Genomic DNA, 26,463 nt, shown 5'->3' on the forward strand with positions numbered 1-26,463 from the left:
AAAGAGATCGGCATGGCCGATCTTCTTGTAACTCCAGGAATTATTTCTAACATGTGCACTGAGTATGATTATTCAGTTTTCGAAGGATTACGGATTGCGGTACCTGAGGAATGGGAAGGGGGTCTCTCGAGCGTGACATTCAGCCACTGACCGAGATAAGGCTGACTTTGATTATGAGCGCCTCGACTAGTGTTCCCTCCGCCAACGTCGTTATCAAACGACTGATAATGGCGGTGTTTAAATCGGCAGTCTTCGGCACCGTGACCATTGGTGACAATCTGTGGGCGCCTTTCCGTCGTTTCTGGGGTCAGACGTGTAATGCCACGATGCTCGAAGCAAAATTCCACCGATTGCCTTCATATTTTACGGGTATATACTGTCTACGATACAGATCAAGTGTGCCAAATTTGAGATTTATGGGGGAAGATGTGATGGAGATATGCACGAAATACATTCTGGGCCGTCGCTTCTGGGGTCACACTAGTACGCCTAAGTATGATTCGCAACATCCACATCGTCGTAGGTTGCTGTGTGCACGGCATGATCTCGTTCGGCACACATTGATGCATATAGCTCGGAGAGCTCATACGAGGCAACGCGACCGTGCGCTTGGCCAACAGCGGTCGCGATGAGTTGCTGCCAAGACGACCTCGACGGTCTCCAGATGCAGACGACCAGGTCCTCGCTACATGCCGCTTGCAGCAACACCACGAGAGATGTGAGCACCATCGAGTACTGCACACAGCATTCCGGCTGGAGTTGGCTTTGACCTCATCCTATGCAAACAAACGTGGCCGGTTTCGCGCTGGCCAGCAGCGGGAGGCGCCTACGAGCCACATAGCAACAGACGTACCTATACGGTCACCTTCTTGTACTTATTGAGGACGAATTGAGCACCAACGTGCCCCTTTACTGACTGCCATTATCGTCCTCGATAAAGCGTCCTGAAGGACGAGAAGCGAGGTTAGATCAGGAGAGACGGTGCGGGGGTACAGTCCCGAAGCTCCGACTCCGATCTAGACGCTCAGCGCCCCATTGATTGATATGTGACCCGGCCGGGCCCGGCCTTACATCGAGCAAGTCCCATGAGGAGATAATTCGACACCACATGTCAACCGTTGGCAGACACTATGTACAGGTTTTGCCTAAGCGTAGATAAAGAGTTCTTGACATGTACATAATGGGTGCACCGTCTTGTCTTCTTGGACAGTTTGGTTCAAAAGCCTGACATGATCGCTCAAACCTACGGTAGACAGCAGAAAGAAGACTGTTGGGGGTGGGAAATCCAAGAAAAGCGGGGTTGCAACATCCACGTCGGGTTTGTCACACCGCCACTGAGTCACCAATGATGGCTTTTCATGTGTCTCGTTCGCTTGTCATCTACTGCCCCTGATACGGATCTCCACACGAAGATTGTAGGCTGCCGGCAGGATCAGTGTAAAACGCCGAGCGAGAGAACGTTCACCGTGCCCTGGCATGATAACCGAACAGCATGTGGACATGAAGTACGTCTCCTCACGATACGGGGCGGATGGCTCGTGGCCCAAGGACTCATGTGGGTGGCTTGGAGGACTCACAGTGGCCGACTCCGCAAATCACCATTCATAACAACCGTTGCAGGCCATCGCCTTGGGCGAACCGCACGCAGAGGATAATCACGGCACCCCGAATGGCCTGTGCGGAGAAAACTATATGCATCCTCCAGGCGAGTGGGCTGTGTTGGGTGCTCCGATCGATTGATTGATCCTTGTTTTTGAATTCAAAGCTCAAAGCGCGGAGCTAAGCATGGCTCAGGGGGTCGCGAACAAAGCCGTTTATGGGAATGGTATCAGGCGGACAAACGGTATATATACCATCAGCCTCTGCTCTCCGTTCCCCAGGACCTTTCCTCACGTTCATCTTTCTCCCATCCAGAGCTTTGAGCCCGGTGCTCCCCACATTCACCACACACACTTCTTACTTGCTTTTGGTTTAATCCATTCCATTCCTTAATCTTACCACAATGAAGGCCACTTTTGCTCTCGCTGCTGTCTTCCACAGTAAGTTGGCTTGTTCAACGGGCACTGCGCGATCAATGACTGACGTTCTCTCGACCCCTTTCAGTCGTCCTTTTGGTCGCTGCCCTCCCGACCCCCGTTCCCCAGACCAACGGCGGTCCCCCCTTCGATCCCGCTGGTGTCAAGAACGTCGGCAATGGTCACGGCGGCCAGTTCATCGGTGGTCAGTGCCTCTCGAACGCCGACTGTGGGTCAGGTTGTTGTGCGGGCCCCTCTGGTATCTGCTCGGGCCCCGGCGCACAGACCCAGGCGGGCAAGACCGGTTGCGGCTTCGTCGCCGGTGGCGCTCCTGTCGCATCTGCACCCCCTGCGGCTGCGCCCGTCAACAACGGTGCGACTGCCGCCCCCGCCAACGGTGGTCCCCCCTTCGACCCCGCTGGCGTGAAGAACGTCGGTAACGGCCACGGTGGCCAGTTCATCGGCGGCCAGTGTCTCTCCAACGCCGACTGCGGTTCCGGCTGCTGCGCGGGCCCCTCCGGCATCTGCTCCGGCCCCGGCGCGCAGACTCAAAACGGAAAGACTGGCTGCGGCTTCGTCGCCGGCGGCGCCCCCGTCGCGTCCGCGCCCCCCGCAGCGGCCGCTCCCGTGAACAACGGTGCGTCGGCGACCCCCGCGAACGGCGGCCCTCCCTTCGACCCCGCTGGCGCGAAGAACGTCGGCAACGGCGCGGGCGGCCAGTTCATCGGCGGCCAGTGCTTGAGCGGGGCTGACTGCGCGTCCGGCTGCTGCGCTGGTCCCTCGGGTATCTGCTCGGGCGTCGGCGCGCAGACCCAGGCGGGCAAGACCGGCTGCGGTTTCGTCGCGCCCGGCAAGCGCGCCATCGCCGACCTCCTCGTCTGAACGGATCCGTAGGGCGGTGGGCGAAGGCTATTGTTTATTGTGGTATTTATTAAGCTCACGATGGGTTGGATGACCGAGATGAAGTGTATACCTTCCACTTGATGTGGCTGCATGTAAACGTCTCTGGACACCGGTGTTGCGCCGCTCTCGCACCCGGTGGTCGTAATTTATTACTGGGGGATTGATGAAGTATCCACTTGTGGCGTGCGGTGTGATACATGCTCTCTGTTTGTCAGTGTTGCTAGTGGCGCGAGGGATTAGAAGAAGCACGGCGAAGCAGTATGTTGTTCTCTGAGGACGCTTGAACATTGCGTGCAATGCGCCAGGCGATTATGATGGGGCCGACTGCGTCGTATTCTGAACAGTCACAAACGACAATCAGATGGGTGAAAGCTTCAAGGTTGTAGCACATCTGCGAGGAGCTGAAGGAGTTGCTCCCACCCGTGTGGTCGCAATCATATACAGATTCTGGATGAGTATCTTACTGTCGAGGATCGTTGGTTCGCATTTTCATCTCGGCTTCCATCCCAACACTCCTGCCCGGATGCATAATGGAAGTTTAATCTCATCTCAAGGAAGATCTCGTTACTGCTGTCCTGGGACCTGGAAATGAAGGATCCACATCCTTATACTCTCACGCTTGTTATGAGATGCGGCCCGCTGGGCGAAGGATTGGTAGTGGAGCCTGTCCCGGTTGTGTTCCTTGACAGGAAACTTGCCCCATCAGACCCACCTTTCAATGCTTCAGCATCCCGAGTATACGCGCACTACGTCAATGTAGCTCCCGTCGACCTCGTGGGTCCAACACGTTGCGAGGCCCAGATACAGAGAGCACGCAGAGTACAGATCCGAACTCAGCGACGCGCTCCCCATCCCGCCGTCTCGCCCCACCTCCATCATACGCTCGAGGCGGTCGTCTACCCACACGTCGTCGAGAACAGCCAAGTCTTGAAAGCCATCGCTGAACTCCAGAGAAGATCGTGAAGCATGCACCATGTGCAACGCATCCGCTCCTAGCCCATAAAGCCGATACCGGGACGCACCTCTTCAGCGACGCAGTGCGTCAAAACCGCCACCCTCCTTGAGATTTCTCAAGGCTTCTCCATCTGCGCGCACTCATCTCGCCCGTGTCAGAGCGTCGTGGTCATCCGCCTGGTGGCATCATAGAACTCGTCTCGTCTATTATACCGCACTATCGTGTCCGCAATTCTGTCGGTGTGGTAGAGGTATGCGAACGTACGGTGCAACAGCGTGCGACCGACTGCAAGACTCACCTGTGTTGATTTTCCGTTTCCCGCGGCCGGATAGCCCCTCGCACCAATAACCCCACATCGTAGCCCAGCCCCTCGCACCATTCCTCACGCCGCCGCTCATCCGAGAGACGGAGGATCCTACAACTCCTTCTCAAGCCCTCCTCCCATTGCCGCCTCTCCTTACCCGCTCTACCTCCCTCCTTGCCCCGACCCACCACACCATTAAGATGAATATATATAACTCACCGATGGCCAGAAGACGCCTCTGTAGCCGCGCAGGTCGCGATATGCCCAATGCACTACACCCATAGAGGGGCGGTGCAGGCGGGACACACGCGGTACGGGAAGGACCAAACCGCGTCGCCGCTACATCGCGCTGGCGGCGGCCTTGATCGAAAGAACAGGCGAAGGGTGGACGAGAACTTGAGGCATATGTACTTTTTCGGGTGCGCCGGACTGCAAACTCTGACTGGACGGTTGACAGCATGATGGAAGAGACGGGGGGACGTGCTGCGGTGAAGGGCGAGCGGCGAAGCACAGACAGGCGTTGGGCGTCGCCGACGTCGCCGCTTGTGCACATGCGTTGTGGTTCTGTTATGCCATCTGTCAGATGATTCAGCGAGCCCGTGTGGGACACACGAGGTGGGTACAAACGTAACAAAACCCACCTATTGAAAGCGCCGCTCATGTCTGCGAACATGCGGCGACAGACACGGAGGCAGAGCAAGGAGGCAGGTGGACACATGCATGACCATTCTTTCCAGACACACATACAGGATGGGCAGCGAGGATCCTAGGGCGGCGACACCGTTGCCGACCAAAGTCGACACCTACGGATGGCGGTAGAAGGGTAGCATGGGAGCGTGTCCGGCTTTCGCGAGACCTGACTGGCTAGCTCTCCCGGAGAAGGTGCGGTACGGCGGTGCGAGGTAGAGTAACGCGACAGCAGGAAGGCACAGAACCCTATTAACAGCACACGGGTACACCTATCTGTCAGATGTGGTCCACAACCGCATACCGCGTCGCCGCCACTCTTCCGCTCGCATTCTCGAGCCTGTGTTTCGTGCTGACGTCGGCGACAGCATAGGCCTTTCGTCGTCCTCCATCAGCATTGTACTGTATGTAGTGCAAACCGTCACTGGATGCAGTATTCAGAGTTCTCCCAAGATTTTTGGTGGACGGTATAGTGAACAGACAGGACAGAGGGACTGCGGACGACCGGGAGCGCTCTTCTCGCCTCCGGCATTTCCCGTGTCGTATGGCATCGGGCGGCTCAGCGACGGTCTTGCGCACCACGGTCCACTATCCTCAATGCTCAGGCTACTTGCAGTACGTCTGCCTATTCGCCCTCCGACCATGGCTCACCATATGCGCAGAGTAGGAGAGCGCTGGCAGTCGCCGCCGTTGCGGTTGGCGTGCACGAGGCACACGAGAAGGTGTGTTGTGTCGTTTTACAGACCAAGCCCACTTCTCAAGTCCTCTCCAAACCTGTAGCTGCCTATTTACCCCACTCCTGAAGCGGAGGTCATTCTAGTAGAGACTCCCTCAGAACTTGAAAAGCAAATTGCCGTTGCGCGGCGCGCGGTAACGGGCACCTACCTGGATGCGCGCAGTAGGGTCCAGGAGGTCGTGTCGCGTTGGATCGGTGTAGAGCAGGCCGTAGAATGTGCGTTCAGAGCTTCTCGTCTCGTAACCCTCCGACTTATCCCTCGCCCGGTGTTCTTTGCTTGCGCGTGCAGCAAGAGTGAAGTCGCTAGTCGCCCCTGACGAGCCTCTTACTCCTGGTGTTCTCTACGTCGGCGTCGCAACTCTCACCGGCTCCGTCCTTGCCCGGAACCGTCTCTTCTGGCGGCTCACCCTTCCTCCTACCCTCTTCCTCCTTTCGCTCAACCACTTCCTTCCCAAGACTTCGCATAACGTCTCACAGTACCTCGGCTCGCTCGAGGAGGCCCACTTCCCCGCGCTCGCGGAGAAGCACGAGATCGCGAAGGCACACAGTGCTATGACGTGGGAGCGCGTGAAGGACGCGACGCGGAACAGCCGAGAGACGGTCTCGGATAGTGTTGCGGCTCTGCTCGGGAAGATCGAGGGGGCGTCGGGGCTGAAGTTGCGGGAGACGCTTGGGGTGAAAGGACGGGAGCAGGTTCGAGCGGTGGAGGGGAAAGCCATAGAGGCTGTGCATGCGGTTGAGAAGGAGGTTGAGGCTGCGAAGGTCGTGGTTGAGGAGAAGGGGCAGGAGGTTAAGGAGGCGACACAGAAGAAGGTGGACGAGGTGAAGCGACTGGTTTGAGCCGATTCACCTGCCTTGCGGACCACTCCCCCATTTTGCGCTCGCACGTAAGGAAAAGCTAGATATGTCTCATTACATATTGACATCCACCGCTGACATTGCGAGTCAACTTAGTCAGATCTATGTAGGCCGTTTCTGAACGAGGGATTCGAGGCGACGTCATATCTCCCCCTGATTCTATAAATGCCGCCACCTGGTGTCAGCTAGGCGCTTTCGCATCCAACGATTGGTGGAACACTTCTTGAAGACCATCATTTGAGAGCTGGTCAGTCCCGGCTTGTTATGATGATGATCATGCGCAGCTTTGTATTGGCCCGAAGATAAGATTCCTTGTGAGCAGAGAGAAACGTCGGATGGCAGGAAACACTCGAGACCCGTAAGGTTTTGACCCAACAAAACAAGACGATGGAGTAACCCAGATTAGGGGGGTTAAAACGGTGCATACGGCACTTGCACGATGGTACATTTATGAGGTGCTTGCATCTATCTCCAAAAACTACGAAGCCAGAAGTATTAGTGGCATGGGTGTTTCACACTTTCTGACAGATGGGGCGCGCTTGCGCTTATCGAACTACTTGTCGTTTGGCCGCCGGCGAATGTCCCCACAACTGCGTCCGACGTCCATTAGGGACCCGACCGACGATATCCTATGACACATAAGCGTCATTGACACTCATGATCGCTGAAGACATATGTATGCATGTAGTAGAGGTAATGAACATGTTTCAAAGCCGAAAAACCAAGGTTCTGGCGATGTAGTGCGCTAGGGTGCCAGTAGCAAACGAAACATGCCCAAAGAGCCCGCATGGAACGGGTGGGGTAGAACTCGGACGATCACCGCATTTTGGGCATTTTGGGTACTATATACTATTCACTGCTCTCTCTCTTCGCATTCCTAAGGCATCGCTGCATAAGTACAACTTCACATAATACGCACGATCGAGGCAGAACTGATGCAAGAATTGACACGCCGCCTAATGGATGTTGAACTTCCTACTAGGAATGTATGATATACCAAAGTATCATGCCCTGGGGGTCGTCTCGTGCTTGAAACATTGGAAGAACATAGTCAATATCGTGCTGGGCCGTTGAGGAGATGATACCCACCGCGGGCATCGACCTGTTGCACATTGTGTCCCATCGCAAATCCATCGTAATCAGAGCCACTGTAAGATCATTACTCGGTTAGGTGTCCCATCGCAATCCCCTTTAGGAGTTTTGATAAAATCGTATACTGATCACATTCATTGTGCAGGGTGGGGCAACTGTGAGATTAAGATGGGACAAGACGAGATACTTATGGTTGTCTCAACGTGGCTCAGGTTACGATGCTTCTATGATGGAACACGGCGTCCGAATGCGCGGTGTACCGCTACTCGAACCGGTTCTAGTAAGTCACGTTTTGACGCGTAGCAGGGTTATTTGGTCTTTTGCTTGGTCGTGTCTGTCGCGGTGGAATATTCTACCGCCCAGAAGCACAGGCTGCAGTTCACAGCGCGGAGTTCCCGGCGCGGAGATCCCGGCGCGGAGTCTTCTTCGAGCGTGTGCGATGCAGTAGTAGCCATCACTCGTCCTATCCTATCCATTCGATGTGCCTATAAGAACAATCTTTCAATCCAGCTATGAAAACAAGATACCCATCTCCTCTTCCTCAGTCCCCCGCAATTTACCGCTGCCCCCCCCCCCACGCCAACATCATGGCCTCCCACTTCAGCTCGACCAACACCGTCCAGGCTAGCGCTTCCTCAAAGACTTCTGTTGAGTTAGACTACATTGTGGTCGTCCTGCGCCAAGACCAGCTCCGTACGGTCCACTCCTGTCAATGATGCTTCTTTCGGGCGTTGATAACTACATACTTTTAGGATCACTTGCTTGCGACTCTGTGCAGTTACCGGCGTCCTCGGCGGCTCCCGACGGCCCGGACGTCCCTGTTGCTGTACCTCATAATGTTGTCACTCTCGATCAACACCACGCTTGCGTACTGCTCCACCGTTCGCAGCTCTGTGAGTCTCCCTCGACGTTTGTTATGGTTTTACCAACTATGTTATAGATCTCGTTGAGGGCGCGTCGATGAGCGTCGTGTCGCCCAAGGACCTCCATCCAAGTCTGAGGGCCACGGCTCCTGCCCGGCGACCGGGAGTTAAAACGGCTGTCAGTACCGGGCACCTTCGAGTTCTGCCTGATGCGGCGTCTCATACGTTCTATTTGACAGTGCGTCAACTGCCGCAAAGTCGCGAAGCGGTGCGACCCGGGCCGGCCTTGTGCTCGCTGCAAAAGAATGGACCTTGGAGACAGCTGCACCGACGCTCCTTCTAAACGCGGCCAGGTGGTCAGAGAGAGCTGCACAGCGCTTGTTCGCGATCACCCTCAGACGCTTGAGAGTTCCGTCGTCCGGGCGTCCGCAGGTAAGCTATATATGTTGACATGTCCGCCGCTGTCATGGAAGCATTTCGCTAATTCATGGATCAATGCTCAGCATCTACATCCGCATCCAACTCTGTCAGCAATCCCCGGTCTACCACAGACCTCTTCAATGAGGGCTTGTATACGAACTCTGGGTCGCCAAATGGCGCTTTCCAACATCAGGAACCAGACATTGCAGGCCCATCCAACTCCAGACATGGAGCTTTGGACCGGGGTGGATGGATGGATGAGGCCGCCGGGTGGCAGGCACAAGCCTTGACGACGTATGCTCAGCCAATGACCCACGCGGCGCCCTCAGCTATCGGACAGCTGATCCCCGATTCCTATCCCATGAGCGCAGAAATGTTGCCGCCTATCCAGGTCCCATCCAACCTTGCATACAACGGATATGCCGTAGGTGAACCATCTGATGCATTCCAGTCCTCGCAAATCTCAGAGGGCCCTATTGCCGGTCATCCCTTCTATGGGGCTCATCGTGGGTGGTGAACGTCACGTCGCGGCGCCTGAAGGTATGCATACGGTGTATCAGCTACCAGGGCAGCAAAAGGTGGCTAATGTTTCTCTGGTAGATACAAAAATGCGCGGACTATACCTACTCTCGATGCTTTGTCCGATATCTACGCTTTGCCTGCTATGTAAGCCTGCTGTCTCTTGATATAGTCCTCTCGTGCTATCTCCCTCTCGCACATCTGCTCTCTCGTACATGATTTCTGTAGCTAGAGTATGTACGGTAGATCCGTGTATTTCTACAAGCTCTCCTTAGATGTAACTGATCTGGCTCATGTCCTTTTTCCCGGAACCGTCTCGCACCCCAATATGGCCGCTCAGCGATCCTCCTCTTCGTGAGTGGTTTTAAGGCCGAGACGACGTTCGTGGCTCAAGCTCGAGAGTGAGAAGGTGGATTTATGCCAATATTCTGCCATCATCTCATAACGCGCCTCCAGCGCTCGCACACTCCTTGACCTTCGTGACTACTTTGAACCTTGCACAATCTACATCCATCTCCTTGAATGGAAAGTCATCTATTGCCTAGAACGTGTTCCGTGCTTCGCGGGTGAACCTTGCAGTGCTATGTGCGCCAGCAATCTCTACTAATCGAAGAACCTCCTAAAAGGGCAGTTCCCCAAGCTAAGCGAGGTGGGATTGCCACAATCAAGCAAGCGTTACATGCCACGGAGATCGAATGTCGTCTGCAAACGACGAACGCGATGAGTAAGCAGAGCGGGCCTTCTCGGCGAGACATTATCAGTTCGCTGCGGTGAGTGCATAGGGTCGTACATCACGGGACATCTTGTCGGTGCAATAATGGTGGCTGCTATTGCTGAGTATCTGACAACAGTAGTGACAGTTGGGCATACAAGTACCACCTCCGGTGCTTTTGCCACGCCGATGCTTGAACCAATTAAGCCACACGACGCGTTGCGACCTCTGTTACATGCTTACTACGCCCATCATCGCTCGCGTAGATACCAAGAGCGCATACTTGTCAGAGCACGGAGCCCGACTCAAAGCGCACTCCTTACCTGCCGCCTCGCATTCAATGCACACTCGACCTATTTGTAAAGGCGAAGAGTGACCTATCTCAATATGTCCAAGGCCTTCGCCTGTGCACGCGTTCTCGGTAACATCTGGACGCGAGCGCCATTGCTACAACGCCAACAAAACCGCGAAACGTAAGCTGAGCCTGACGTACTTGTTTCTAGTGCGAAGGGTGATGATGAGGACGTACCTGATGTCAGTGCATGGCTTCCCCAGTTGCCCTGGGCTTGGGGAAGCCCTGCCGGAACCTATGCGTCAGCTATCCCTTATAGGGACGCACACGCACTGTCTTGCTCGTGCCATACTTGGCTATCATGTCCAAGGCTGTATGGACGTAGTATGTGTAAGCGCGCATACGTCACATCAGGGTAGCGTCAGGCAGGAGCCGACGGAGGAATCACCTGTGATTCCTCAATCCCACCACCTCTTGTCCACGGACAGGCGTCTCGCACAGGAATCGCCGTTACCGCGTCTCCTCCTATCACCACGCGACGGTGCAGGACGATGACTCGCCGTGTCCCACAAATCTTCCTCCCAGCTCTCTCCTTTCCTCGTGCGCAACGTCCCCACCCACCCGCATTCATCCCTTCTCCATCCTACCACATCGCGAATCGAGACAACACTCACCAATGGTTAGAAAAAGAAGTTCCACCGCCCGGTCTGCGACCAGTCCAACCTTCGTCGGGACGGACGTCAATGGGCGGCATAGGCAGGACAAACGGGAAGGGGCTGGACCGCGTCGCCGCTGCATACCGCGCCCGCCCTCTAGCAGGAGAACTGAAGCCGGACGCGATTCGTCTGGCGTAAGTACGGCTTCTTGCGCGACAGATTGGGAGGCCCAGCTTCACGATGGAAGGAACGAGCTGCGAAGCAGGGCCAGCGGCGGGTTGGGACGGACGTTGGAGGTCGGCGACCTCGTCGCTCATGTAGATGTAGTGTACTCCTGCAATGTCATCTATCAGATGGTTCGAGGAGCCCGCGCGTGCGATGCACGATGTGGCTGGAACGTAATGGAACCCACCTGCTGAGGGCACCGCGCGTGGCGACAGACACGAGGGCAGAGCAAACGAGGCAGGCAGACACTTACGGGACCTGAACAGTAGGCGCAGTTCGTGCATTGGATGCTCCTAGAGCGGCGACGTGGTCGCCGACAAGCTGACACTCGCCGATGGCGGTAGAAGGAGTGACTGGCTAGAGAAGATATGGGAGGGGGAAGTGAGGCGGGGAAGCACGACCGGGGTGTATACATCTGTCATATGTGGTATTGCGTTGCTGCTCCCCAGGCTTCCGCGCGCAGTCTCGCGCATGTGCGTCGTGCTGACGGCGGAAAGAAGGCAAAAGCACATCGTCATCAAGACTCTGACTGTCGGACGGTACTGAGCGAACGGAACAGAGTCGGGCCACCGGGTTGGGCTACCGGAGTGCTCGCTCTAGAGAAGGAGCCCGGCATTTCCCGTGTCGTGCGGCATGCCGGGCTGCTTGCAGTACTCCTGTAAATTCCGTATAATACCCACAGTTGCTCACCATATGCGCATAGTAGGAGAGTGCTGGCATCCGCGGCCGTCGCGGTTGGCGTGCACGAAGCACGCGAGAGGGTGAGTCACATCGTTTTACAGACCTTTCCAAGTCGTTGTCCAAACCTGTAGCTGCCTAATTACCCCACTCCTGAACCGGAGGCTGTCCTAGTAGAAACATCCTCAGAACTTGGAAAGCAGATCGCGATAACGCGGCGCGCGGTAACGGGTACTTACCTGGATGCAAGAAGTAGGGTCCAAGAGGTCGAGTCGCGTTTGATTGGTGTGTAGCAGGCCGTAGGTGCGTTCAGAGCTTCTCGTCTCGCAAGCCTCTGACTGATTTCTCTCCCCAGCAAGAGTAAAGTCGCTGGTCGACCCTGAGGTGCCTCTCACTCCTGGCATTCTCTACGTTGGCGTCGCAACTGCGTCCTTGCCCTGAACCGTCTCTTCTGGGAGCTCACCCTTCCTCTTGCGTTCGTCGAGTAAGTTGTAGGTAAGGACGCCTAAGGCTGAAGAGCTAAGTTGCAAGAACAACTTCGCCAATTCGAGGACCATTAAGTTGTTAAGTGGGCGAGCGGGAGCAGGCTGTGCGGCTAGGCGATTTTCACTGCTAGTATTGAACTATTCGTTCAGATTTGATAGAATACATGTGTACTCGAGGATAGTCGCGATGTATCACGGTGTATCCGCGCTAGGGTCAAATCAATACCAGCTAAAACTCTGAGGATTGCCAAACAGCATAGCTCGAAATGGGCCAGATTGCGCGCATGCAATGTAATCCTGGCGGCGCATGAAGGTCTAGATGGAAAGAAGGAACACATCACATTAGCAGGAGGGAGATGCACTCACCTCAACTAGTGGCTCTAGAGTCTGGTTGCGATGGACTCGCATGCCCGCGTGGCGGATGGACGCACACTGTCTATACATACCGCGTTGCAGAGAGATGAGGTGGCTTGGAGAGTCGCAAGCAGCCTGGTGCCAGAAGACGGTGTGGGATGGTGTGCACGGGGCCATCACCGCGGAGGGGGAGTTCCCCTTTGTGGCCTCTGGCGACAGTACTTGTTCATGACAGGTCAGGTATGTGGCGGGCACAGCACTCTCCGGGGTCCTCGCCTGAGCGCGTTCTCCCGCTTCGCCCAAGTAACAATGATTCCTCGTTGGCCTGACGCAGCATATGGGCCTGCAGGTGGATCGGAATCGTCCATTGAAGGAAGTTGAAAAGAGCAGAAACAGACTATGGAAAGGGTATGTGAAGAGAGGGGACACATTAGAGAAGGAGCCAGACAAATTTGTGAAGAGAGTGACATCCTCGGACTCGACACAGGGCAAGCGTCAGCGCTCAGCACAGACCTCAAGCATCGCGTAAGTCGTGCCCATAATCTACGCCCCGTGGCTGGATGGGAACAGGGGTGCTCAATAGAGAGTTTCAGCAGCCCGCCATTTCGCTCGACCTGTGGGTGGTGGAAGGAACGTGAAGCCCGACGTCGCCCGCAAGTTGCCAAATGCGGGGCACTCGGCTAGTTCATCAGTCCCCATCATTTGCCTCGTGGCCTCAAGGATTGAGCAACCCTTCTCGCGGAGATGAGATCTTCCTACGATAGCCGCTCGACTGAACATGGTTTACCTGATTTAGATAGCCGCTCGACTGAACGTGTCATGAACACCGACCTGCCCCTCATTCCAACCCCCCCTGGCTTTCCCATGCGTACGGCCATTCGAATGGCCAGCTTCCGCGCGGGCCTGCCACTCGCCATTTTCCCCCCTTGTTGCACATATAAGAGACTGTTCAACTTCCACTATGGGACCAGGACATCTTCTCTCTTCACCCCCCCTCCCGAACGCCTGCAGACTTGAGCACCACCGCATTGCAAAGTGATGGCTTCCCACTCGTACCCAAGCTTGATTGACGTCCTCCCTAGTCCGAAAACTTTTGTCGACCCGGAATATGTGCTCGTCGTCTTGCACAAGGATCAGTATCGTAAGTGAACAGTCTCCACCATATGCCCCTTTTGATGGTTCTTATGCGAGACGTTCAGAGCCAATTGCTGGCAACATTGTGCAATTACCCGAGAATAAATCCCTGGTGACGACGGGCCGTCCAAGCGTGTCTACTACTATTCCCTATTATGTTGCTACACTTGGCCCGCAGCACGTCTGCTTCTTCCTCCATCGTTCACAACTTCGTGAGTCAACCTTGGAATCATCGCTTCGTTTGCCAATCCGGTCGTAGATCCAGTGGGAGGGGTGTCTATCAATGGCTTGCAATCATCCACACAAGGTGATCCAAGTCTGAAGGTCAAGAAACCGTCCCGAAAGAGTGTTAAGATATCTGTGAGCATTAGTGACTTTACATCGTGCGTCCGCTGCTGATTGTTCTATAATACAGTGCATAAATTGCCGCAAAGCAGCAAAGAGATGTGATCCTGGGCGCCCATGCCGTCGCTGCCAGAAAATGGGTCTCGGAGACAGTTGTGTCGATGCTCCTAGCAGACGTGGTAATACTTCCGTCAAAAGGAGCGGTACAATGACGATCCCCGACTCAACCCATATGCCCCTTCAGAATGCCATTGAAACGCATGAAGGTGAGCTTTACCCACTGTGTTGTACAGGTCACAGTCGTCGTCTGAACACTTTGTCTAGTCGTCAGATAAGTCACTCCATCTCCAGCGAACGCTATCGCGATATCATCGTCTACAGCGCATGTAAACGTCGGCTATCATACCACATATCAACAGGGACGGATCGAGGGAGCCACGTCCCAGGCTGAGGGTCTGTCTGTAGCTGCGCAACGCATGCTCCCTGCAGCGTCCGCAGTTGTCGGTAATTTGAACATCCACCCCGCCGACTTCATAGGCGTGTGCATGTCGTCGTCACGTCAGACTCCCTCTGACGTTATGTTTCCGGACAACGGGTATCCGACAGGAGGATCCGCGAGTACACCCCAGCCTTTCGGATTCGGAAGCCCAGAGGACTATATCGCTGGACCTCCCTTCTACTGGGGATACGATGGTTGGCGAGGGTGATGATTTTCTACTTGAAGGTATGAAGTCCTGAAAATAGCTCCATGAGCAGCGATGTATAACTCACCCTTCTGTCGGCTAGAGATGTCTTACTTGTATTCAGTCGCTACTTCTCCGCGATACGTCTCGTGTGTCTGCTGTCCTGCTGTCCGTCAACGTCGTCCGATCATGCTTTCGCACTTCCGTACCTCTGCTTGTTCACATGGCATTTGTATTCAATAGCTATCATCAACGTGTAAAGCCTGGCCATTTTCCATGTTCTCGATCCAATCTATGCCTAATGCATGCCTTCCTCGCTTTGCACCTCTCAGCGCCAGTGCACACCAAGTCCTTCATGGATATCATCCGATTGGTGTCCGCGTGACCTCACCTTCCGCGGTGAATGATTGTCCTTGGCTCCGGATCGCGGGTTCGCAGACCCGAGCCCGACATCGACTCTTACGACACCAGGCACGCATTCCTCGCGTGCGTGCTTCGTCTGCAGCATCAATCTTTCTAAGGTGGGAAGCTTATAGAATCAATAGATCGACAGCCATACAGCGCACTTTATGCTTGGAAGGGCCAAAGCCGTCTTCTGTTCTTCCCTCCCTCGCCACTACTAATGGTACTCTGGAACCATTTTTCAGAAACATATTGCCTTCAGTGACATGTACTCTCGGGTTACTGCGCCGTTCGGCGTGATCCCATACAGCCCTCACGCATGCTGAGATACACTTGACCGTAAATCACACGCCACAGCTGCGACTCGATCAGGAGCGCGGGCGCACTGTTGGGGAGTTTCGGAGGGATTCGATGGGCCGACGCTCGACTGAACCTGGATGTTATCCCATGAGAAGACGTCTTGGGATCTTGGTGATTGAGTTTACGGCGATGAATGCGGAGTGACGCGGTCGCTCAGGATGGCGATTATGCTTCAACAGGTAGCTCGGATGTTTTCCGAGCTCGAACAAGTAGGTCCGAAAGGCGAGGCTGCTTCATGTAGCTTGCGAAGAAGGCGCATTGACTGCATAGGGGAGGTCAATATGTACGTCGTCGGGACTCACGCGGATGGAAACCACCGTAATGATCCACGAGACAGAAACATATGGACCTACCTAACTGAGACCACGTCGATGTCCTTTAAGCTGCCATAATATGCGGCGGACCCAACTTACCATGGTAGCGGCCCTCCGTACTCAAGACCATCATCTCAGAGTAGATACTATCGGCGTACCTGACATCGTGGGACACAATAACATGTCAAATATCGCAATTGCATTCATGAAGATGTCGGCGCAGTATTGAATTCGGGACAGTCTCAAGCACCGGATGCATTGACTTCGTATCCTGCGCTTCACATCAACGAGGACCTTCCTCAGAGATCTCGGAAGAACATACCACAGCGCTGGTGAAGTGTGTAAAGTGAGCCCTCCATGGTACTATGCCGTCCTTGATCATGTGAAACCTGTCCTTGAAGTACCCCATAGCCGTATCGAGATCATTTGGACGATCACCAAAGTCTTCAAGCCTGAGGGACAGTTAGAAAGCATGATGACCTGTTCCGGGGCGGAGTACCCACCAAGTCCGGACACCCGCAGCAATCTTGCGCTGAAGGACGTCGACCTGATCTGTGGAACAACACGTGAATACCATGGGTGATGCGACGATGTCTGTGACGGACTCATAAATAGTACCCAAGTCGCCATATTGAGTAAGCGATTCGAGAACAACTGTTTGAAGAGCTGTGTTGAGTAGGCTAGCCGATTTGTTTTGGAATCGTCGTCGAGAGTCTAAAGATAGTCATTGGGGGTCAAGCTGCACGGTTGCATACTACAGAGGGGAAACTACCTCGTCAAATGCACCTATGGGTGCCACGAAAATAACAGCATCCCTGTCATTCAGGCGTAAGGATTTGTACTGCGTACACGACAGTGTAAGAGCGCTCACGTGTTCTCACAGCGAGAAATCCATACTTGTTTCATGCCCCCGACTCCGGCGATATCTACCACATTCATGTACTTGGTTACGTTGGATGCCGATACTCTGAACACTTGCTCCACAATGCCCTTAGTCTGGGTGCGCGCATGGAGAACATCATCTTCAAACCACGTCTGGGTGAGCTTCGGAGGTCGATGAGCTACGAGGCACCTACCGTCCGATGGTATATAGTCTCGTTGTGATACACGTTCGATCTCTGGAAGAAAGCTGCGCCGAGTCTGTCAGCGCGCACTCACTGTATACAGCGCCATGCAAAGGTACTGACTACTCTGCCCACTCGGCGATCCTCAGTCTCCTGTTCGCGCGAAGTACCTCCACATCAGGAAGTCCCACGAGTTCCGATATGTACTCGGCGGACGCCCTCAGGATCGACGAGACTTTCGACAATAGCTCCTCTTTCTCAGCCTTGTCGTGCGCCGTAGGTGAGTCGAATTCACTGTCAACCAGGGTGTCTGCGGAAACCATGCTCCTACTATGGTCACCTAAGTCGTCGCGGTCGCACCGTAGGGCTGAAGAACTCGGCTTGAGCTGCTCCGTCCGTGCCTGCCACTCTGTGCCGACAGAAAGATGGTCCGAGTTCATGGACCGATCGTGGACGATCTCGGAGAGATGGTGCGTCAGCCGTTGTTCCACATCCAGCAGGGGCGTCAATCTCTCCCGAAGGAGGGCAGCTCGACCTCCCGACCGCTCAGCTGTATGATTTCGAGGAGAAGCTAGTTGAGAATACACTGCGCCCGAGGTGGCGCCGAGCATGGCGTGCTCGACTACAGTATCCTCTTCCAGTGTCTGCAGGATGTGACGAACGGACTCGATGATGTTTAGGTATATAGCTGTGAGCCAGGAATGTCGCTCCGCGTTGAATCCGGCCAAATCGTACAGTAACTGGAGCTGTTTGCGAACGGTAGACTTCCCTGACTCCGGAGGACCAAGTAGCAGCAGCTGCACAGCCCGCACCCGTCTCCGTTGGCGCCTTTCGAGCGAAAGCGCCGCATCTATCTCCTCGCTCCGCGACCTGGACGCCTTCAGCCATTGGCAAGAGACGATGAGCGGGGGTTGAAACCTGAGACATCCGCAAGGGAGAACATGGAGGAAAAAGTCAGATACACGAGGGACCCAAGACACGCCCTACAACAGTCCTATATGTGATCACAGGGTAGACGAGGCTGTGCAGAAGGCTCCCGATTGCGGCTGCGCGGCAGAATGTTCGCCGCATGGGAGCAGAGAGCTACCAGTGATAGAGAAGCGCATGCAGCCGTAGCATCTGCGTAGATCTGCATGTGTTGCTAGTGAGCTGTACTTGGATGTTCTCAGGCTAGACGTAGACATAGACTGTATAGTACACTCACAGTGATCGACGTGTCTGCATCTTCTTGAATCCCACATCTCAGTCAAGTGTAGAGACAGCCGTCAGTGGTAGCACGAGAGGACTCGCGCGACGGCCAAGAGTATATTAGTGTTGTCTGAACATGTCTATTAGATAGCAATAGCACACTGTGCAGAATGCGCAAAGATACAGTACTTGCTCTAGAAATACAAGTGACAGAGCACGATGTCCGCGTGAAACCAAAGCTGACACCCACCAACGTCCCAATAACCTCGCCAAGAAGGCTATGACTGTGCACTCAGCAGCTCGTAGTATGCTGTGTACTCTTCCGGCGTCATCTCCTCCTGGTGTTCCTCGGTAACCTTGGACAGCGCCACAGGCTTGCCATTCACTAGAACGACGAGTCAATACGGGTTCCTAGACTGCACGAAAGGGTTCCGCCCTACCATAGACGATAGGATCCTCCGCTGTGGCACCATTCACAGGGGCTTGTCCAAACTCCTCCTCACCGACACCATTCACTGCCGCCACTGCAACCTCATACGTCCCTATGAGACTGTCCGTCCGCGGTAGCTTGGGTGTGCTGGCGCCCGTGCCGACGTCGTCGCGCGAGCGCGAGCGTTTCCGGTACTCGTTGAGGGACTCGAGGTACTCGACGTTAGGCTTCACGTCCTCCTCTTCATCCCCGAAGTCGCTCTTGCCGGGCGTAGGCCTAGTCGACGGGTCGGCAGACGCGGCAAGAGACGCATAGTATTGGTCATAATCTGCACCATAGGTCATCATCCTCGCGACGGAGTATAGTGAAAGACAAGGACTCACAATCTGCTTCATCGGCTTGTATGATAGCAGGCTTCGTGTCGCCACCATTCGTAGATGGTGTAGCAATCTTTGGCGCCCCCAAACCCCTCAATATTGCGTCGTTCGAACTCGGCAGCTTGTTCCCGTCCGCTACAGAAGCCGCCGCGGCGCGCGCAGTTTCCTTGACACCGAGCGCGGTGAGCTCGCCAGAGATAGTACTCTGCAGATGCCACTTCGGCAGGGCGTTCTGCTGCCTCTTCGCGGCGGCTTCACGGTCGCGCTCGGCACGCGCGGCTTCCTCGTCCTTGTCGACGGAGATGACGACGCCGATCGTGTCGCCCTGTCTGCCCTCTCCCGATGCACCCGCAATCTTCAGTCCGCCTTCTCGCGCGGCGGCTTTCGCGCGCTCCGCCTCCAGATGATTGCGTATCCACAACGCGACATCGAACCTACCGCAGCACCGTCGGGCCAAGGATCACCGAGGAGATGGGAAGACGAGGACTTACGCAGGGAGCACCATCTCCTCCGTCCTCCTCAGCCCCTCCAAAATGAACCGCATCTGCCGATTGAACCTCTGCATGCGATCCTGGCTCCCCACGACGTTCTCCGCGTTCTCGTTATCCACTACCTCCGCCCCACACACGTCGCAGTTGAACGTGCCTAGCGCGGGGTTGAACAGGCGGTCGACCTCCAGCGTCTGGAACGTCTTGCGGCACTGCGGACAGAGGTACCCTTTCGAGTCGAGCTCGTTCCGCAGGCCCTGGTCGATGATCCGCCGCATCTCGGCCATGCGCCACTTGACGACGTTGCAGAACGACTGGTAGTCGATGTAAAAGTACTGCCGACCGACCGAGCGCTGTGCGCCCTCCTTCAGCTCGTTCTGCCGGTATCTGCGTGCGTGGGGTGCGGAGAGACGTATGTGGGTGGAGGAGACGAGAGACGAGAAGAGGAGAACGAGACGTACATTCGGACAAGCTTATGTCCCTCGAGCGTAGCCATAATTTTGTTGAGCTCCTTAAGCTGGAGCCCCATCCGCCCCGCCAGTTCGTCGTCCTTCAGACTGTCACTCATGAGTAATCAAGCTCGCGGAGCAACGAAAACACAGATGTCGCTTCGAGCCGCCTCCCTCCCATCCAGCCTCCTCCCCGACTATCCACGCAGCATATCCACAACTCCGACAGCGCAGACAATATACTTACACTGGATGGCGGATGAGCTGGTCCAGGACCACAGTAAACTTGGGTTCGTAGAAGGCCCGAGAGACATGCTGTACTAGCAAACGGAGAGTCTCTTGCTCATCTTTGGACAGACCTTGCGCCATCCAGGCCAGTAGGCCGTATCAGAATACAGCTCCGAGCCAGAAAGCGTTCCCAATGTAGTGTGAGTATGGCAAGGAGTAGCTGGGTGGTGGTGGTATAGGACCAACCGCGGGGTGGGACAGACGCCCAACAAGCGCGCAGTGAAATCTGAGTCGCGCGGCTCCGGCAGCGAAGAGGAAGGCACAAAAGATACCGAAGAGCAGTCCTGATTACTTATTATACAGATCCTGGATACAAAGGACGTGTAGGGAATACATGAAGGTGCCGCAGATCAAAAACATATCCTACACCTCATCAAGCGCAAGTCCTACCGCAGTATCCGCCCTATACCCCAATACCTAGTCATGTCGTTCCTCGCTCGGATGCTCCTCCCCTTCCAACTCGAACGCGTTACACCGCACTGACGCGAGCCACTGCGCCCGCTCGGCCTCGCGCCGGCAGACCACAGTGTTGCCCGCGCCCATGCACTTCCCGTTCGCGCAGCCCGAGACTGACTCACCGACGCGTTTCCTCAGGAACACGCCGCCCCCAGGACCGATTCCGAGAGGGCCGGAGCTGGTTTTAGGGCTCCCCATACCAAATTGCAGGCTTGCAGGGTCTGGGATGCATCCTCCGCCGGTCGAAAGACAGGGTAGGAGCGCCGGAAGAGTCGATGGGTCAGATGCGTAGGTGAAGATGCGGATGCGCTGGGCGGCTGAGAGGATGGGTGCGAGGAAGGATAGCGTGTATAGCTGGAGCTCTGTCGGGAGCTTGAGGAACGGGAAGGCCACTGCCTCGGAGCGGGTAGTCGCGGATAGGATAAGGGCTAGCGGCTGGCCAATAGACGAGAACAGCTTATCTGCGGAGGATTGCACGCACGCGCAAGAGTCAGAGCAAGGAGTAGTGACAGGCAGCTTGCTCTGAGGACCACGGCCCTTCGGGCGAAGAAGCAGCGGTCGCGAGTACCGCAGAAGCGCGAGGGCCTCCTTCTCGACCTGGTGCTTTAGCGTGGCGTTCCGCGTCAGGATATGCTTCAGCTCGTTCTCGCTGTCCTTCCAGCTCGTGATGCTGCCCTTTGCCCCTTCCTCATTCTCGCTCGACGATGTGTCGCTGTCGCTCGGCTCCGACATGCCCGTCGCGTACAATTCCAGCCGGAGGAGGGTATAGTTGGCACGATTTGCTGCACGGATCATTGACCGGACAGCGCGAATGCGGAAGTTGTTCCCATTGGCTTTCAGGGTGTGCAGCTGGCATCGTGGGGAGGTTATGTACTCGATGATATGCAGTGCGGAAGCGCGAGTCAGACCGGCGACAGATAGATGAATTTCGTGGAGATAGGGGGCGTCAAGGAGGGGCAGGAAATGAGCGGCGAAGGTATCCGTCAGTAGAGGATTGGTCGTCAGGGAAAGGGTCTCCAGATGGGATGCGTTGACCGCAAGAGCAAACACGACGGCAACGTCAGCATTGCCAGTAAACTTGTTCTAGAAAGATAGGTCAGCACTGCGTCCACACGCAATGTCTACTATCAACTGGAGAAAGGGCCCGGGTGGGTACCACATTGCCTCTACATTACTCATCTCGTCTCCGAACAAGCGACTGCAGACCCAACCGTCCACCCGGCGGCCATAGCTTATCGTCCTCGAACCAGTGGACCGAAAAGCACCCGCGAAGCTTTTCCGTCGCCAAGAGGGACAATAAGAACGCCATAAAATGGATCGAACTTACGTTCTGGAGAAACAATTCCTTCAACGACGTGTTATCGCGCAAATACCGGCTGATAGCCAGAAGCCCTCTATTCCCAATCCCATTCGAGTTCAGGCTGATGTGCGTTATCCTGTGGTTCCGGCCAGCATCTGAGTTCAGGAACCCGAAGAGCTCCTCGCAACCCGAGTCGCCGAGCTCATTGTGTCCGAGGATGAGCTTCGTAACAGATCGGCGCGCGAGGATCTGCTTGATGACCTCCTGAGCCCCTACATTCAGTCGCCACATATCACGTGTAAAAAAGTGCACTCCCGCGAAGAGATGGCTACAACGCACCTGAGACCGACGAAAGTCCAGCATCCATACTCTCGATATGGGTACGAGAAGCGAGGGAGACCTTCGGGGCGGCAGACCAGCGAACAGGCATTGCAAGGGGGTCGAAACCGCCAAGTGCGAAGACATTCATGATTGCAGTGTGTGCTGTCTAGATATAAAATTGCATGAGAGTGATATGGCCTCAGATCAGGCTTGTGCAATAACGAATGAGGAGGTAAGTCGTAGGTAGACTGGGATATGTCAGGTGAAGGTGCATGGGCGCTTGCGGCGCCGCTCGACCACGCGTATCCCGGACCCCCGCCACCACTCCACACCCCCGAGGGCGATTCCCAGCATTTCTTGGCCTCGAACTCGTAGCCTGCCATGGCACATGTCGCACTTCGTTACCCTTCAGTCAGACGTTGGCACTTAACAGCAATTTGCGAACGCAACCATACATCAGGGCGTCTATAGAATCAAGACCACGGACATACACAACATAGCAAAGGTCGATGGACTACGTATACGATTGGGAGTCTCCCACAGCGCAATCGCCCAACAGGAGATGATAGTCTAGAAACAGCGCGACATAAGCAGAGCAAACCAGAGACGATAGCAAGTCGATATAGGAAGAGAGCTACGGAATTGATCTCACTGCGTTTCGAATAGTGAGTAATTATGGTCATGCGGTTCCTGAAGACAGCTGAGCTGATTGGCACTGAATGCCTCATCCAACTGGTGAGACCCCTCGTCGTTCAATAGGCCCTCATGACCGAAGTGTCCCAGAGCATGTGGGTAAGAGGACATGATATCGCCGTGGCCAGAATACCAATTGTTGTGAGGGCGCATGGGCTGGTTACCACTTGCCGGGTAAAAGAACCCGGTAGTGCCTGAGGAAGGAGAGAGAAATTCCCCGGCCGTTAGGTGATTCGATCATTGCTCTGATGTTGCTCATTCGACATACCAAGGCTCGACGGGCCTGCGGTGTCGAGAGGATCAAGCGAAAGTGGATTAGGCACGAAGGACGGATGGCTATCTACATCGGTATAGGTATGTCAAGTGAAAAAACTGATGGGTGATGAGCTGTATGCTAACGTACCGGAAGGAAGGTTCGGAGATCGATCCGGCGATCCGGCGTTCACTCGATCGGCCGGCTTCTTCTTTCTTTTCGACTCCGCGTCGACGCAGGGCTGCAGGCCGTACTTGACGCATCGGTCGCAAGGGCGATTGTCGCTGCACCGCTTCCCCGCCGCCCGACAGTTGGAGCACTGTATGCTAGTCAGGGACACTGCGAGCCTGACGGGCCCAGTGGGACGCATTGCACAGATAATACTCACTGCCGTCTTGACGCCTCTTGATCGTTTAGGCTTCGGACCGTCGCCTCCTGTATCGACCTCTCCAACGTCTTCAGGTGGCTGGACGAGAGCCCCATCGACCATGTCTACGTTTGCATCAGCCCCGAGATGGACGCTGTGTAGTCAAGTACATACGCAATTGTGATCTATGAATGAGGACACAGACGAAGTCGGGTCCGAGCATTTGACCGGATTCGGAATGGCGAGTGCGGGGCATGGGGATTGAGCTAAGTTGCAGAGCAAGAGACGAAGATAACTCAGGTGTCTTTATACAACAACCGTGAACATCCATGCCAAATACATGACTGCACTTCGGTGCCCGGCTGAGGCGGTCGGCTCGCAGTGGCTGTGTTGGGTATACCTGTTTTTCCGGTGGGCGCCTGAGCCTGGCACCGCTCGGGTCCCTGCTGCGGCACCCAATAGACGCTCACTCACAACTGCCATTCTGGGATGCGCGATCGGAAATCTCGTTGTGCGATACCAGTTCTGAGCGAGAATCCGGGTTCCGCCGGATGCTGCACTGCATCCTCCATGCCGCCAGTACGGGCGTCCACTGTCACCCTACTATATCGGGTAGTCACGGCGCTTGAGTCCTCTATCTCTCATCAGCTTTAGAAGTGGGTTACAGTTGAATATCTAATAATGAATAGACTCCGTTGCGCCATTTCCCTATACACTATGAGATATTATGCATGACTGGATTGTCACATACATGTGACAGCAGTGACTATTTGTGATACTCGTGACATTACGGTGTAGCGTGACCACACTATTTGTTCCCATGCGTGATGACAAACAGCTATTTCATCCAAAACCTTTCCAGACTAGCCTGCTGCTTAGCTGCCTCCTTCTCCACCACTGTAGGAGCATGAGTGGGCTCCGTGCATGTGCATAGGGCTTCAGAGGGAGTGTCCGGGTGTTATGCTTCAGACTTGGGCATGGAGGACATGGGAGAAATTTGGCGGTTGAATCTGCAATAATCCCTCAACCAGGCACAAATTTGGGCATAACCTGGGAGCTTCACCTCTAAAAGGATCCAGACAGACCTCGTTTAGCACCTCACGGTGGGTCTGAGCTCGCGAATTATACCCAAAAAGGAAAATCCAGTAGTGCATATGCCCGATTACTTTCACGACTTTGGCCAATGTCCCGGACCCAAACTGGGACAGAGAAATGGCCTGGGAATGGATGCCTGTCACATAGGTTCGGCGCAAACCCCTCGCACGGGAACGCGAGAGGGGTTTGTATCAAAGTCCGACTTGATCAAAGGGTCTGGAGGATGATCGATCATTAGAATCAATTTGTAATCAGATAAGAACCAGAGTAAATGTGAATGTTTATGTCCAGTAACAAACGTGGTGCATTATGGATCGCGAGCCGAACGGGTGCTCAAGTCCACTGGTTGGGCTGCTGTCTACGGTACGCCTAGTCTCAATTGTGCATGTTCGAGCAGTCCGGTGCGCCGCTAAAGGTCCTATTGACAACGCAGCGGCGGCGGCGGCGCAAAACTACTCACGATTCCCCCCCGTCCATCTACGCCACCATCTCCTTCTCCACTGGACTATCATACCCCTGCTCTCGTTGACGCAACCCCTCCCGTAGCTCGGCACGGAGGCATGCTCCGAATGGAGCTCGGACATCGTAGACGGTGGAGAGGAGCAAGGCTCTCCGTACAACACTGCGCGGCTGACTGCTTACAAAATGTCTTATGTTACTTTGATTCCCCGCTTAACTGATTTCTTATCGGATTGTTATCCATCATTAGTAACGGGCCGTCGTCCAGACCCTTTTGAATATCCGGACTTTGATACAAGACCATCCACGCTGACACACGGACGGTCTTGGTCGAGACTAGCCTGTCACAGGTCATGCCCAGTGAGAACCTACATGGGCTCTGCTGTTTTAGGTCGGCGAAAGTCGTAGAAGAGTGGTTGAGGTCGGGAGATCTCGGTTCAGATTGGGCAGATTATTTCAGGCGCTCAATCCAAGTCCTTACGATAACCGGATCGGACGTGCATGTCCTTACACCCATGACGTTGACGTGCCTCTCACTTGTCTCTAGCATGTGTCTAAGGCCTAGGTGATACATTACTTTGTGCGGATTAACTAGTACGCGTGCCCTTGAGTCCAGCCACCCCAAGTGTCGCTGTTTGTCAAGCCCGCTGCAATCCCCCAAACCACATCGCTGCTCCACTGCCTCCCCGCTATTGATGTGGGCTCACCATCCTCAATAATAATCCCACATTCACCTTCGTTCCCGGAATCAAGGAGTTGAGCATGAGGGGGAGGGCGAGGAGGAGTCGGACACAATGAGGTGAGTTCTTTGGTACGCTTACTGTCACAGCCAACGAGCTGTGCCACCAAAACAAACAAGGTCAAAGCTTACTGATGCAGAGGTTGGTGCTAAGAAGCGAAGCAACCAGAGGTGACACAGCAAGAGATGTGAAGAGGTGTATTCCCTAGACTAGAAGGGGCAGTAGAAGGTAGGGCTGCTAGCTACCTACAGAGGAGATGGGGGATCGACGAGAAGATCAAGTCTGAGGTTCCCTGCCTCAGACTCCCTACTATATATACTAATACAATGGTGCACAGACCAGGTACCTATTGACCATCGTTTGGTCAGAGTTCTCTGCCTCATGGCCTACCCTCTGACCTGCCTCATGGTGACCTTACGACTAATACCTGAGTCGTGCCGAGTCCGGACCCCTCCCAATGAGTAAGCGCTCCTGCTGTCACATCAGTCACCTGCCTGTGAGTG

At 55.0% G+C, this 26,463-nt stretch overlaps 6 protein-coding genes across 6 annotated transcripts; 3 read left to right on the forward strand and 3 right to left on the reverse strand.

Moving 5' to 3' along the window:
* Positions 1-2,165: 2,165 nt before the first annotated feature.
* DICSQDRAFT_93145 (uncharacterized protein) lies at positions 2,166-2,626 on the forward strand (the record flags this gene model as incomplete). The annotated part of the gene is made up of 1 exon (XM_007370424.1): positions 2,166-2,626. A coding segment is annotated over one exon (459 nt), but the record flags the coding sequence as incomplete, so codon positions are not given.
* Positions 2,627-5,434: 2,808 nt separating this feature from the next.
* Positions 5,435-6,661, forward strand: DICSQDRAFT_183610 (uncharacterized protein). The gene is made up of 4 exons (XM_007370425.1): positions 5,435-5,479; positions 5,527-5,586; positions 5,645-5,816; positions 5,890-6,661. Exons 1-4 carry the CDS (start codon positions 5,462-5,464, stop codon positions 6,438-6,440), a joined length of 801 nt encoding a protein of 266 aa, XP_007370487.1. The 5' UTR covers positions 5,435-5,461; the 3' UTR covers positions 6,441-6,661.
* A 1,476-nt stretch (positions 6,662-8,137) lies between these two features.
* Positions 8,138-9,350, forward strand: DICSQDRAFT_174579 (uncharacterized protein; the record flags this gene model as incomplete). Its single annotated transcript, XM_007370426.1, has 5 exons — positions 8,138-8,243; positions 8,303-8,443; positions 8,491-8,591; positions 8,653-8,845; positions 8,917-9,350. The coding sequence occupies 5 exons, from the start codon at positions 8,138-8,140 to the stop codon at positions 9,348-9,350; spliced, it is 975 nt and encodes a 324-aa protein (XP_007370488.1).
* Positions 9,351-16,176: 6,826 nt separating this feature from the next.
* DICSQDRAFT_70799 (P-loop containing nucleoside triphosphate hydrolase protein) lies at positions 16,177-17,919 on the reverse strand (the record flags this gene model as incomplete). The annotated part of the gene is made up of 8 exons (XM_007370427.1): positions 16,177-16,263; positions 16,315-16,444; positions 16,496-16,544; positions 16,598-16,706; positions 16,765-16,807; positions 16,864-17,014; positions 17,069-17,121; positions 17,180-17,919. Coding segments are annotated over 8 exons (1,362 nt in total), but the record flags the coding sequence as incomplete, so codon positions are not given.
* A 450-nt stretch (positions 17,920-18,369) lies between these two features.
* Positions 18,370-20,456, reverse strand: DICSQDRAFT_112614 (uncharacterized protein). The gene is made up of 6 exons (XM_007370428.1): positions 20,236-20,456; positions 20,001-20,096; positions 19,543-19,926; positions 19,058-19,485; positions 18,685-19,002; positions 18,370-18,629 (listed from the first exon to the last, which is right to left on the reverse strand). Exons 1-6 carry the CDS (start codon positions 20,355-20,357, stop codon positions 18,523-18,525), a joined length of 1,455 nt encoding a protein of 484 aa, XP_007370490.1. The 5' UTR covers positions 20,358-20,456; the 3' UTR covers positions 18,370-18,522.
* A 98-nt stretch (positions 20,457-20,554) lies between these two features.
* DICSQDRAFT_183612 (RNI-like protein) lies at positions 20,555-23,922 on the reverse strand (the record flags this gene model as incomplete). Its single annotated transcript, XM_007370429.1, has 7 exons — positions 20,555-21,815; positions 22,060-22,304; positions 22,372-22,515; positions 23,315-23,386; positions 23,450-23,618; positions 23,688-23,791; positions 23,841-23,922. 7 exons carry the CDS (start codon positions 23,920-23,922, stop codon positions 20,694-20,696), a joined length of 1,938 nt encoding a protein of 645 aa, XP_007370491.1. The 3' UTR covers positions 20,555-20,693.
* Positions 23,923-26,463: the final 2,541 nt, after the last annotated feature.

Source organism: Dichomitus squalens (genome assembly GCF_000275845.1).
Source record: "Dichomitus squalens LYAD-421 SS1 unplaced genomic scaffold DICSQscaffold_67, whole genome shotgun sequence".
Classification (NCBI taxonomy): domain Eukaryota; kingdom Fungi; phylum Basidiomycota; class Agaricomycetes; order Polyporales; family Polyporaceae; genus Dichomitus; species Dichomitus squalens.